The following is a 12,121-nucleotide window of genomic DNA, read 5'->3' as shown; positions in this document are numbered from 1 at the left end:
GTTCACCTCTACTGGTGCCCTGGTGCTTTCTACACTACTCCAAGTGTCATACCCTTCCTACTCCAAGTGTCTACCCTTCCTGTTGGTGGTACCCCCAGTCCTGTCGTCCTGTTCGCCATTCGGTGAGTTGTTAGGTATTACATTATAGGCCCATACCATAATACCTACATGTTCAACCCCAACCCCATCCCGATATAGGGACTTTAAACAAAGTCCACATGATGCTTTTTCAAGCACTTAAAAGGGATCTTTTGAGGGTGATTTAAATGTAATGAATTTTGATAGATTTTGGCGAGCGAGCGCAGCGAGCGAGCCGAAAATTTTTGTATTTCAGCTTACAAAACATGGAATTCTTGTCATTTTTTGCTTACCAAATCTTACAATTCTAATCAAGATATAGTGACAGCCTTATAGATATCGATTTATACTAAAAAACTGAGGACTTTAAAAAATACTCTAAATTAGTGCGCGCGAGTGAGCCGAAATTTGTAAATGTCCTCGTCATCATCACGTATTGTTCTTATCTTTTTTTTTTTTTATATAAATTTTGGCGAGCGAGCGCAGCGAGCGAGTCGATATTTTTTTTTATTTCAGCTTACAAAACATGGAATTCTCGTCATTTTTTGCTTATTAAATCTCACAATTATAGTGACGACCTTATAGATAACGATTTATACCAACAAACTGAGGACTTGAAAAAATACTCTAAATTAGTACTAGCGAGTGAGCCGAAATTTGTATATTTCTGCGTCATCATTACGGTTTTTTCTTATCTTTTTTGATTTTTTTTTTGCGCCCCCTCCCCCGTAGTTCGAAACCGTTGGCGTCCTCTTTTGATCCAATCGCCGATCGCTTCAGAACGAATGAAATTGCAGTCGCTGCTCCGTGTAACATTTTTCCTGCTAAATATAAAATGACATGAGTGAACACAATAGACATTATCATTTTGTCCGCGTCATCGTCACGTTTTGTTCTTATCTTCTTCTCTTTTTTTTATACAAATTTTGGCGAGCGAGCGCAGCGAGCGAGCCGAAAATTTTTGTATTTCAGCTTACAAATCATGAAACTCTTGTCATTTTTTGCTTATTAAATCTTACAATTCTAATCAAGATATAGTGACGGCCTTGTAGATAACGATTTATACCAACAAACTGAGGACTTGAAAAAATACTCTAAATTAGTACGAGCGAGTGAGCCGAAATTTGTGTATTTCCGCGTCATGATTACGTTTTGTTCTCATCTTGTTTGATTTGTTGTTGTTTTTTTGCGCCCCCCCCCCCCCCCAATGTTCGAAACCGTTGACGCCCTTTGCTTTAGTACATACCATAAGATTCATCTTAAGATCGGGAGGTAATTAAGTCTGATTTGACCTATGATGACCTCCAGAGGTCAATGAACTTTAATATCAGAATATTGATGTTTGGAGGCATTTGTGAATGATAGGCCTAGATCTTGGTTACGCTGCACTAAATATGCATTTGTACTACAAATCTTCCGTTTCCACAGGGCATTGACAGGTTTCTACCTTTGACCTCTGATGACCTTTAGAGGTCAATGACCTCAAAATACCTTAATATTGATCTGTGATGTTATTAGTTAATGATAAACATGGTTTATAATATAATGTGAAAAACAAATTGAAGGCCACCTGCAATAGGCCACCTGCAATACAGCAATACAGAAAATAATAAACAGCAACATTGCAAGATTGATGAAGACAACAGACGGGAACTGATTCCACGTAAAATACATAAACATGTACATATGCATTTTGATTTCTCCATGCATTTTCCCATATCATTACACACAATCATTGCACACGTATACTTGATATGGTGTTCAGCTCACTGTGTGCAGACTGAGCACGATCCGATAATTCAGAACCTTTGCCAGAGAAAGGATTGTAGCCTATCCCGCGAGTCAATAAGAAACTTTCTTATCATCTGGTGCATCCTGAACTCTATGTGTAATGCACCCATCATAGAGACAAGCTTGCCTTCACCCAAACTGTTTAGATATTGCCAATGGAAGACTCTGATGATCGCATACAGTGGCTGGGCACCTAGAAGAACGCTGGTCTGACCTCAGGATGTCCAGTTTAGTCGTGGTGGAGATCTGTGTGCCGATCCGTGCAATGTAAGCTCAATCGCGTGCTTCACTGAAGATAACGCAGATGCTGCCCTGTCTTGACAGAGATCGAGGGTATACATCTAGACCAATTTCAGCACGAGGTTACACTGAATCATCACTTGCTGGCAGAGAGTTTTAACCGGATGATGTACGCGCTGCCATATTACCCTGATTCACACATTGGATGCAAACCGGATGGCGGCCATATTGGAAACAAGCAATATTTGGGCATGGGGGCACAACTCTTGGCCAGGCCCAATTGTTAAGGAGTATCGAGTATAAAGAAGATAATCAGAGCAAATAGTAGTTCCACTCCTATTTGGAAGTGAGGTACCTTAAGATATCATCAAAAAACTAGATATATCGCTACGGCGACTGATATGCCTCCGCCATAATGCATGGTTCTCCTAATAGGTCTATAGTACAATGTCTTGACAATGTGTGATGACAGTTTCACACAATTGGCAAAATATCAAAATGACAGGTTTGACACAAATGTGCTGAATGTTCACTTTCCTAGAACTAGGTTCAATTGGATGAATGATTAAAATGTCAGAGTGCAGGTATTTGGGGAACTGATGAATTTTACTTGACTTTTGACCCTTTTATAAGTTTATGAATTGAATAATTTTCAAGGTATTGAGAACAAGTATAATTTCAGTAGCAAATGGGAAAATAGCATTATCTAAACCTGGCCTTTGACCTTTGACCTCACAGTTCCAAAGAGAATCACTGTTAGGTTGAACATGCATAAATATGTAAGTTTCATGATGATACCTTGAGTTACTTTTGAGATATGGAGGAAAAAGTACAATTCAGCACTTTCACTTGACCTTTGACCTTTTGACTTTTGACCTTTTTGCAAGAAACTTCCCACAGAATATATATTGGGTAATACATGTATACATCAAGTTAAAAAAAAAAAACCTTCAGGCATTGCATAAATATAAGGAAAGTAGTAATATTTTGAGGAGTTGACCTTGACCTTTGACCCCCTGACCTTTGAACCATGACTTCCAACTTCCCTAGATAATCACTGCCCATTGGAACAAGCATATATACTAAGTTCCATGAAGATACCTTGAACCATTTGCGAGATATGGAGAAAAACATGAATTTTCAACCTTTTTTCACAAAATAACCTGTGACCTTTGACCTTTGACCCCGTGACCCTAAAATCCAAACAAAGTATTATCCCCCCAGGATATACCCTCATACCAAGTTTGATGTAAAACCACCACACGGTTCTTGAGATATCGACAAAAACAAAACGGGACGGACGTACGTACGGACGGACGGACGGACGTACGGACGGACGGACGACCCGAAAACATAATGCCTCCGGCCACTTCGTTGGCGGAGGCATAAAAAAAAAAATGCCCCAAGTTGCGTGACTTAATGACCTAGTAACTGGATGACAATGGCAAGACACAGGATTACTTCATGTGGAATGCATGTTAGGCCTCACAGTATGTCGGTTTCCAGATGGTCCATGACGTCACTGTATGCTCCAAGACCATGAGTCATTCATCGGAACCATACAGCCCACGAGCTCGAAACTAGGTAGCATTGCTCATGAGCTTGACACTAGGCTTAGGCAAACCAGGCCCATGAGAGTCCGACACATGGGGGGGGGGGTCCACAATACCTATACACTGAATAGATTAAGCTCTCTGAAATATATATATGAATCTCATACCGTGGGCAAAGTGTCGAGCTCGCGGACCGCACTGCTTGTGGGCCTATTATATTTGATGTCGAGCTCATGGACCTTGTTCATCTAGTGTTTAGGTCACAGGATGTATGACTCGTGGGCTGCGTAACTCATGGGCTGTACGACTCTTTGAGTTGTTTGACTTGTGACGTACACCTGATGAGGTGGGCCTGTTGTTTTCTGGTTAGCATCTTTCACCCTTTCATCCAGTTCAAGGGACTTTGCCATATGCCTGTTCACATACTATTAAGCATCAACCCAAAATAATTATGGTACTCCTCTCCCCACCTTCCATGTTTAAGCGTACAAATTTTGTCCAGTGCAAATCGGATAATGTTGCACATAATTTCATGCAAGCTAGGCTGCATAACTAACCCAAACATAAATATTATACAGTATGTCCCCCCCCCCAAAAAAAAAAAAATACAATCAGAATTTCGCATTGATAACACCCAATATGATTAAATTGTCTAAATGCTACTTCAGGGTCTTAAAATATAAAGTCTTAGCTCTATTTTGCAGTAAACCCCATTCGATTTGGTTAAGCGGTCACAGAGAAATGTGGATTGTTGTAAAGCATGTCATGAGTCTGATTCTTCCAAGTAGCACTTCAGTGATCTTGATTTTATTTATTTATTTATTTCAGTATTCCTTTAGCAGGGTAGCCCTTTCAGTTGGTTCACTGTTCTACCAAGGGGCCCTGCTCATATTATGTACAGATAAAAATGTCATGAACATCAAAACAAAGTACAAACAATGAAATAACTTATACTACAAATCAACCACTACACCAAAACAAATATACAAGTGTTGTATAAACAAACTCAAACATTAATACAAATACATCTTGTGTGTGAATACAATAGAACTTCGAGGGAAGAGATTCCTGACATCCTCTACAAAATTCCTCATTTCTCTTTGACCACTGAGGCAAATCGAATGGGGTTTCCTGTAAAATGTGGGCAATGAGTTACAGTTTCATACCCTGAATTTGTATTTAGATTGACGTGATTCGATATTTTTAAAGCTATCATTGCGGAGGGTCCCGTTGTATTTTTTTTTGGGGGGGGGGGGGGTGGACATAGTCTCTACGGTATTTGAGGTCACTGCCATCACTAACCCTAACCCTTCATTTCTGAAGTAATTGACCGCTCACATTCCTGAAACCTTTTACTATGAACCAATGCTCTGTGGAATATGCATACATGCTTTGATTATAACGTCAAGGCGTGATTTGTAAATGATTAAACTTTTAGGATTAAACCAATGAAGCCAAACATCAGTATTTGTAATCCTACACAAATTTTGATATTCTAAAAGTCTGACCTCACATTGTCCTTAGATGTCAAAGTTGGATATACACAGGGTAATGACTAATGTTCTGTGGAATGAGAAGACACTTCTATTGTAGCATAAATGCTAATAGCATAATGCATGATTGCACACCAGGTATACAGTTAACCATGGAATATACATCAAATATCAATATTCTGATATTTTGAGGTCATTGACCTGTCAGAGTCCACAGAGGTCAAAGGCAAAGACATGTAAATAATTTCCCTTGATCTGAGGAATAGGAAAGCGATTCAGTTGTAACACAAATAAACTTTTAAGACATCGTTATCATGTTTATCATCAACCAGTTGCACCAAATATCAAAATTCTGATAATCTGAGGTCATCAGAGGTCAAAGGTAGAAACCTGTCAAGGATCGGTGGAACATTAAGGCAATTCTACTGAAAAAAAAAATACAAAAAAACACATTGTATTAGTACATCATTGCCGTGTTTATCATTAATCATTGACAAAATATCAATATTCTGAAATTTTGAGGTCATTGACCTCTGGAGGTCATCAGAAGTCAAAGGTAGAAACATGTCAGGGTTCTATGGAACATGAAGACAATTCCACTGTAACAAAAATGAGTTTTTAGTACATCATTACCATTTTAACATTCATCAATGACGCAAAATAACTATTTTTTTAATCAAATTTTAAGGTCATTGACCTTGGAGGTCATCAGAGGTCAATTCAGACTTACCTCCCGATCTTAAAATGAATCTTATAACATGTACTAACACTGGTGAAAGTTTCATGCTTTAGTCAAATTTTGCACAATTTTTCGGCTTATCTGCTCTACTATTACCTTCTTTTTTGTATAAATTTTGGCGAGCGAGCGCAGCGAGCGAGCCGAAAGTTTTTGTATTTCAGCTCACAGAACACGGAATTTTTGTGTGAACACAAACATTGTCATTTTGTCCGCGTCATCATCATGTTTGTTTTTATCTTGTTTGATTTGGTTTTTTGCCCCCCCCCCCCCACCATTCTCCCTCCCCCTTCCGGGCGAGTTTTTTTTCTTCTTCTTCTTCTTCTTCTTCTTTTTCTTCTTCTTTTTCTTCTTCTTTTCTTTTTTTCTTCTTCTTCTTCGTTTTTTTTTCTTTTTTTTCTTCTTCTTCGTTTTTTTTTTCTTTTTTTTCTTCTTCTTCTTCGTTTTTTTTTTCGTTTTTTTGCGCCCCCAAGGAATGGCGCCCGGGGCACGTGCCCCCCTTGCCCCCCCCCCCCCTAGATACGCCACTGCATAATATGAAGGATGTACGTAGATTTCGACAGAGGTGTTTTCACAATGTGCTTGACTGTGTTAACATCACACATTGTTTATTTCTCCTGTGAGCCACGCATTTCAAAAGACTTACCTATTGGCATATTCAAAAGAAAAGAAGAAAGTCATATAAGGGATATTTAGCGTTGAAAATGTCACATGATTAAGAGAGAGGGATCCTGAAATCTAGTAACAAACCACAATCAGGAAATAGCGCCTCCATCGAGCCACAAGAACCATCAACTAATGAGATTTGATTTGATCTGATTTGATGTAAAGCATTTGTATAGCGCCATATATCTCTTGTAGAAACATTCAAAGGCGCAGACCCCTCCAGGAGAGTTAGCATTTGAATGCCAGTGATGGGTAAATGTGAGTATTGATTGAGGCTTTGAAGTGATGTAGTTTGTCAATTTCACGGAGAAAAAAATGGGATGGATTTCCATAGGCGAGGAGCGATACAGGAAAATGCCCAGTCCAAAAATCCCTTGAGAAGTGTGATGGACATTTGGAGAGATGTGTAATGTACATGTATATAATCGTAAAGTTGTTAAATTGCTCCTTATTAATTTTTGCATTTCCGAAATCAATTCTTAAAGAAAGCAATTTAGCTATTTACGGTTGTTGCCATTAACAGTGTGTGCAAAAGAAATAATTAATGTCCAAGAATGATTCTAAGGAGATGATAATTAGCTGTTATAAAACGTAATGTTCTTCAAAAGAATCATATCTTAAACTATTATGTGATAAATACTTCGGACATGGAAAAGGCTCAAACGGCAAATTTGTACTTGCCAACTGGAGCGTAAAACATCCCCTCATTATGTACTGTCCTCTATGATTTTGACAGACATGTCAGCTTGAAAAATATTTTCAGTGTTTACCGCGAAATTGTCCACCAAAAAGTTCTGCCCCTCAGCGTAGTTGTCGAAGTCACACGTGCCATCGTTGTCACAACGGCAGATCTTGACTTTGAAGAACAATGAGGTACTGCTGACGTCATCTGAGATGACAATCTCGATTGTCGTGAGGTTGATGCTTTCAGGGGTCCATGTGAATAGACCATCTGAAAGAAAGAAAGAGAGAAAGAGAGAATGGATGACAAAAACTAACACTTAAATGCTACAATAAACAAGCAACAAAATCGGACGTTTACTGATCAATCATGCTACATAAGTTAACGTCTTTCGCTTTCTTTACGGAGAGTGTCATAAGTAGCCTGTCTATATCATCAACTTGAAATGGCAGTCCCACAGTGTATGGTTCGTCAGGCTTCAGTATTGATGCACAATATTACTGGAGCTAAAACCACTTTATGTAATGATACAATACCATTCAGATCACATATATTGGGAAAAGTCAAAAATGTCAATAGATTATTGACTAACATTATAATTACATTAATGCCTCCTTCACGCTGATTCAGAGGCAGTGGCCTCAGGATTTCCTTCCTATTCTGACAGAACTCACCAACTTATATCACAATTCTGATTTCATTTTTGACAAGTCGAAGGAAGCCTTCATTGTGCCACTGTTAAGGAAGGGGGAAACAGAATGAGGCTTCAGGAATTACGGCCCAGTAAACGATCTCAGCTTCCTATCAAATCTGGTAGAGATTGCAGCTGGTGACCAAGTACGTCTTCACATAGGTGATCAACCACTATTCCCTCTCAATATATCCAGCTGGCGAACAGAAGGAACCACAGCACTGACCTTCTTTAAAACAATAGCCCTCAACTTGTCTATCTCCTTTAGAATTGGACCTATATTTGCTCTGCCTTTGACTCTGTTGATTGCGTGGCCTGCCAAGTTGTCTACAAACCAAGGTAGGTCTCTCTGGATGTGCATCGACGTGGTATCCTTCATAGCTGTTTGGCTACAAGCTAACATGTCACTGTCCGTGGCTTCCAATTTGCTACATGTATAGGCTCAACCTAAACTCCGACATCCTTCAAGCATCCTGTCTAGGGTTTCCTATCTACATATCCGACCTATTCAACGTCCGGGAGAAACATATCTCCATTGCTACGGCGATGACAATGAACTCTATAAGTTCATATCTAATGATGATATAATTGTGGAATGATCTTTTGGCAGTGAGGAATTCTAGTATTAATGGCATTCGAACTTGGATCCATGAATAAGGAAGAGATTGCAAATCAAAGATGACCAAATTGAGATACTCATAAGTAGCATTAATTTGTCAGCAAACTGCAGAAAATCAACTTCTCCCACTTTAGATCCAAACATGACCGTGGATATACATGCCTGGATGACTTATGAAGCGATCTTCTTCCATTTTACACAATATGAATTGAATTGGCAAATACCATGAAAAAGAGGTCAGTACTCATCCCTATTCATGCCTTTGATCCTCGCTAGCCAACTAGATTGCTGCAATGGTGTACTCTAACATGAAGTCGGGAAACTACAGCAAAATTTAATACTGCAATAAAAACTTTCCACAGGTTCACCAAAGTCCTGTCAAGTGAAACCCATTCTTTGTCAGTAAGACTTGCTGCTCATCAAGTACTGCATGCATTTCATTTTTTTCATTTCAAATTTATTTCCTTTTTCCACAATAAAATGATATAATTTATAAACGTAAATCTCACTTTCTTGACTGACAGGAACAATGCATGTAAAGTTGTACAGAGAAAAACAACAATAATTGAAAACTTACAGTAGCGATACATTGCAATATTTGCTGGGGTAACGAAAGTGAAATAACTGTCAATATGCAGTGTGTGAACTATGATATGGACTGTGTGCACTATGCACTACAAAATGCTGCTCCCGCTTCATCTTCAAATGCATAGATGGTTTCCTCCCCATCTATCTGAACTCATAACTGTCAGGCTACCATCTCAGTACTCCATTGGCTCCACTCAAGGCATCACTCTGACCCCATACATCTCATTGGATACTCCCCACAGTTGGTGACAGAGTGTCAACTTCTCCCAAACTGTGATATCATCAAATAGCCGACTCAGATTTCTTTGCAAACCAACAGTCTCAACAGTAATCTCTTCCATTAATTCGTCATGGTAAAATACATTTGAACGTGCATATGGAAAGTGTGCTACAATACATTTACATATCACCGTTATTTATTATCACTACAGATACCATGATAATCTTCACTAGATCTTGTTAGTCAGAACATGAAAAGCAATATTACATCGTGAGTAGTGAGTTCTGAAGATTTCCTATGGCAGTGAATTATTAGATATGATTTCCTCTAAGTTACTAAAGTAAAATGATTGGTATCGTCGTCTCTTACCAGACAGTAAGACTGAAACAACGTCAAGCTAGACACACCACTCACCGTCATTGATATTTGCGCCTTCGGAGCCCGGCTCGTTGATTGTGTAAAATATGCTGTCCCCGTTGACGTCACTGACATTGATTTTCAGCGTGTAAAGTTGTCCAACAATGACTGTCAGAGTGTCGTTCTGTTGCAAACCTTTAATGACACTTAAATCCTCGACGCTTATAACGGAAGGTGGGAAGTTAGCTGAAAGAGAGTGCAATTGTTATATATGATAAGTCTCTGAAATCATTAGTTACCACAGTTAATTGATGCCGATTCACAAAAGAATTAACTCGCATTTGTTTTTGTTTTTTTTCCCAAAGTATTCCTTCCAAAAGAAAACTGTCGTTAAAGAGATCCTCTTGAATACACTGTAGCCTTTGCAATGTTGATCTTATATCCGCGCATTGTTTTTACATGAGACGTAGCAAAAAGCACGTATCTTGTATAAACTGACCTCTTACGACGTCTTTTACCCAGTATCATAAAATCATTGGTGGTGACTTCTTAGGAATTTTCGGCTACGAACCTGATTTGACTTTGCCCACCATGCTCATATTTTAACCGCGTAGAAACTTCCATTTCATTGTCAATTCATCAATTGTCTGATTTTCTTTCCTTTTCTACACGCTTCCGGGTCAATTGTATTATTTTCTTTCCTTTAATTTGATTTACCCAGTGCATTCCTTTCGAAGTTAGAAGTTGTCGAAAAATTCATGCTGTTCACTCCGGCGTCGATGTCATTAGTGGCGAGCGTGTCGAAAATACACGACTCATCCCCGTTGCACCTTTGTTGCACTTCGGCGATGTACGACTCGTTCGCCTGGTTGAGGAGGTCGGCGACAGACGGTGGCCTGAAGTTCGGGTCGTTGAAGTCCGTCCAGGATTGTCCCTCTGAATACGTGAAGAGGATCTTGTTTGATGGGACGTTCCCTGTAGGACAAAGACGAGAGGGGAATCATCACTGAGAAAATAAAGGACACCAAGAATTAATCATGTCGTTATCATAATGTCGGTAAGACTGCGGCGTGGATGTTCCGACGTAAACAGTTAAGGGGGGAATCGTAAGAATTGTTGATATTGACCTCTTCGACAGTCATACGATTTCTACCTTAAAAAAAAAAAAAGTGTCAATGGCGCACAAAGCTTTGTGGGGGAAAAAGTTGTGAAACTAATAAAAAAATACAAAATGTCGGAGAAGAGTTCGTAAAACAAAATGACAAACATCAAGATTTCCTGAAAGGAGCATTTTCATGATTTTTCTCAGATTACGTCAAGGACATATTGCACAAGTAAAACAAAAGAAAGTTTGATTGTCTAAATAGACTCAGTGGGAATCCATTCTACGTGTAACCACATTAAGAACAATATTGTGAGTTCCCTGCAAGTGACGTTATTGTTACGCAATTAGCGTGGCTCTCTCATTTACTTGTAGAGGACAATGACGATAATAAATCAACCTATAGAGGGTTATATGTCATGTTTTCAACTAAGTTCTGGTTAGGTGTAACTTGCTGTAAAATTGATCGAAGAAATCGCAAAGATCGGGGCTGTTACTTCAGCCGATTTCTTGATCACAAGGTTAAAAAGAGAACAAAGCCTGGACATACCGTCACAACATTTTGTTCAAAGAAACATACCATCAACATTAAAGCATGATAGGCCTTGATAGGGTACAAAACACATGAAGACATTTTCGTTTATTAAACATTTTCGTTTACTCGTATTACAGTTACTCATCATTTGCTTAAGATAAATGATGAGTAACTTGCTTTATTGGACGAGAAACCTCATTTGTCTAGAGAGTGAGTTTTCAAGAGAACTTATGCTTATCTCTAGAAATTATGCTTTGCACTCTATATCCGCTTGAAAATTACAAGCTTAGACCGTGTCAAGTCCTCATATACATACGAAACAACTGCACGGACCAGTGTGTGCTTTCAGAGAATTGTACCAGTGCTTACATGATTGACCGAATGCATAAATCTGGGACTCTTCCAGGGTTCCATTGGATGCCGTTTTGAAGGTAGTGCCATTCCTCAATAGGAAGTCATCGGTGGCATTACCGTTCCACACTCCTGTAGAAAGGTTAAAATAAGCGATTGGCATCAGAATTATTTCATCAACTCTGGAAGGGCAACTGAAGGAGAAATTTTTATATCCCCACTAATCATCTTCCCTCCCTCTTTCTTCCGTTTTTTCCGTCATTCCGTCTCTCGTATGCTCTCGCTCTCTACCCCTCTTTTTCTATCTCTCTCTCTCTCTCTGTGTCTGGATGTGACAATAGAACATTATGACATAGTTCGCATTGTTTATAATGCGTATAACACACATAATACACGATACACACGATTTAATATGCTCA

General features: G+C 39.0%; 1 protein-coding gene across 1 annotated transcript in view; it reads right to left on the bottom strand.

Annotated features, from left to right (window-relative positions):
• The window catches only part of LOC140236501 (uncharacterized), a 145,755-nt gene that overhangs the window by 13,279 nt on the left and 120,355 nt on the right, over window positions 1–12,121 (bottom strand). Inside the window, exons 83-86 of the mRNA XM_072316422.1 lie at window positions 11,721–11,834; window positions 10,432–10,689; window positions 9,772–9,960; window positions 7,328–7,509 (exon numbers count right to left, since the gene is read on the bottom strand). Coding sequence (XP_072172523.1) covers window positions 7,328–7,509; window positions 9,772–9,960; window positions 10,432–10,689; window positions 11,721–11,834 — 743 coding nt within the window. The remainder of the gene's footprint in view (window positions 1–7,327; window positions 7,510–9,771; window positions 9,961–10,431; window positions 10,690–11,720; window positions 11,835–12,121) is intronic.

This window comes from Diadema setosum, chromosome 13, assembly GCF_964275005.1.
Source record: "Diadema setosum chromosome 13, eeDiaSeto1, whole genome shotgun sequence".
Classification (NCBI taxonomy): Eukaryota; Metazoa; Echinodermata; class Echinoidea; order Diadematoida; family Diadematidae; genus Diadema; species Diadema setosum.
The sequence above is the reverse complement of the archived record's forward strand: the minus strand, read 5'-3'. Positions and strand labels throughout refer to the sequence as shown.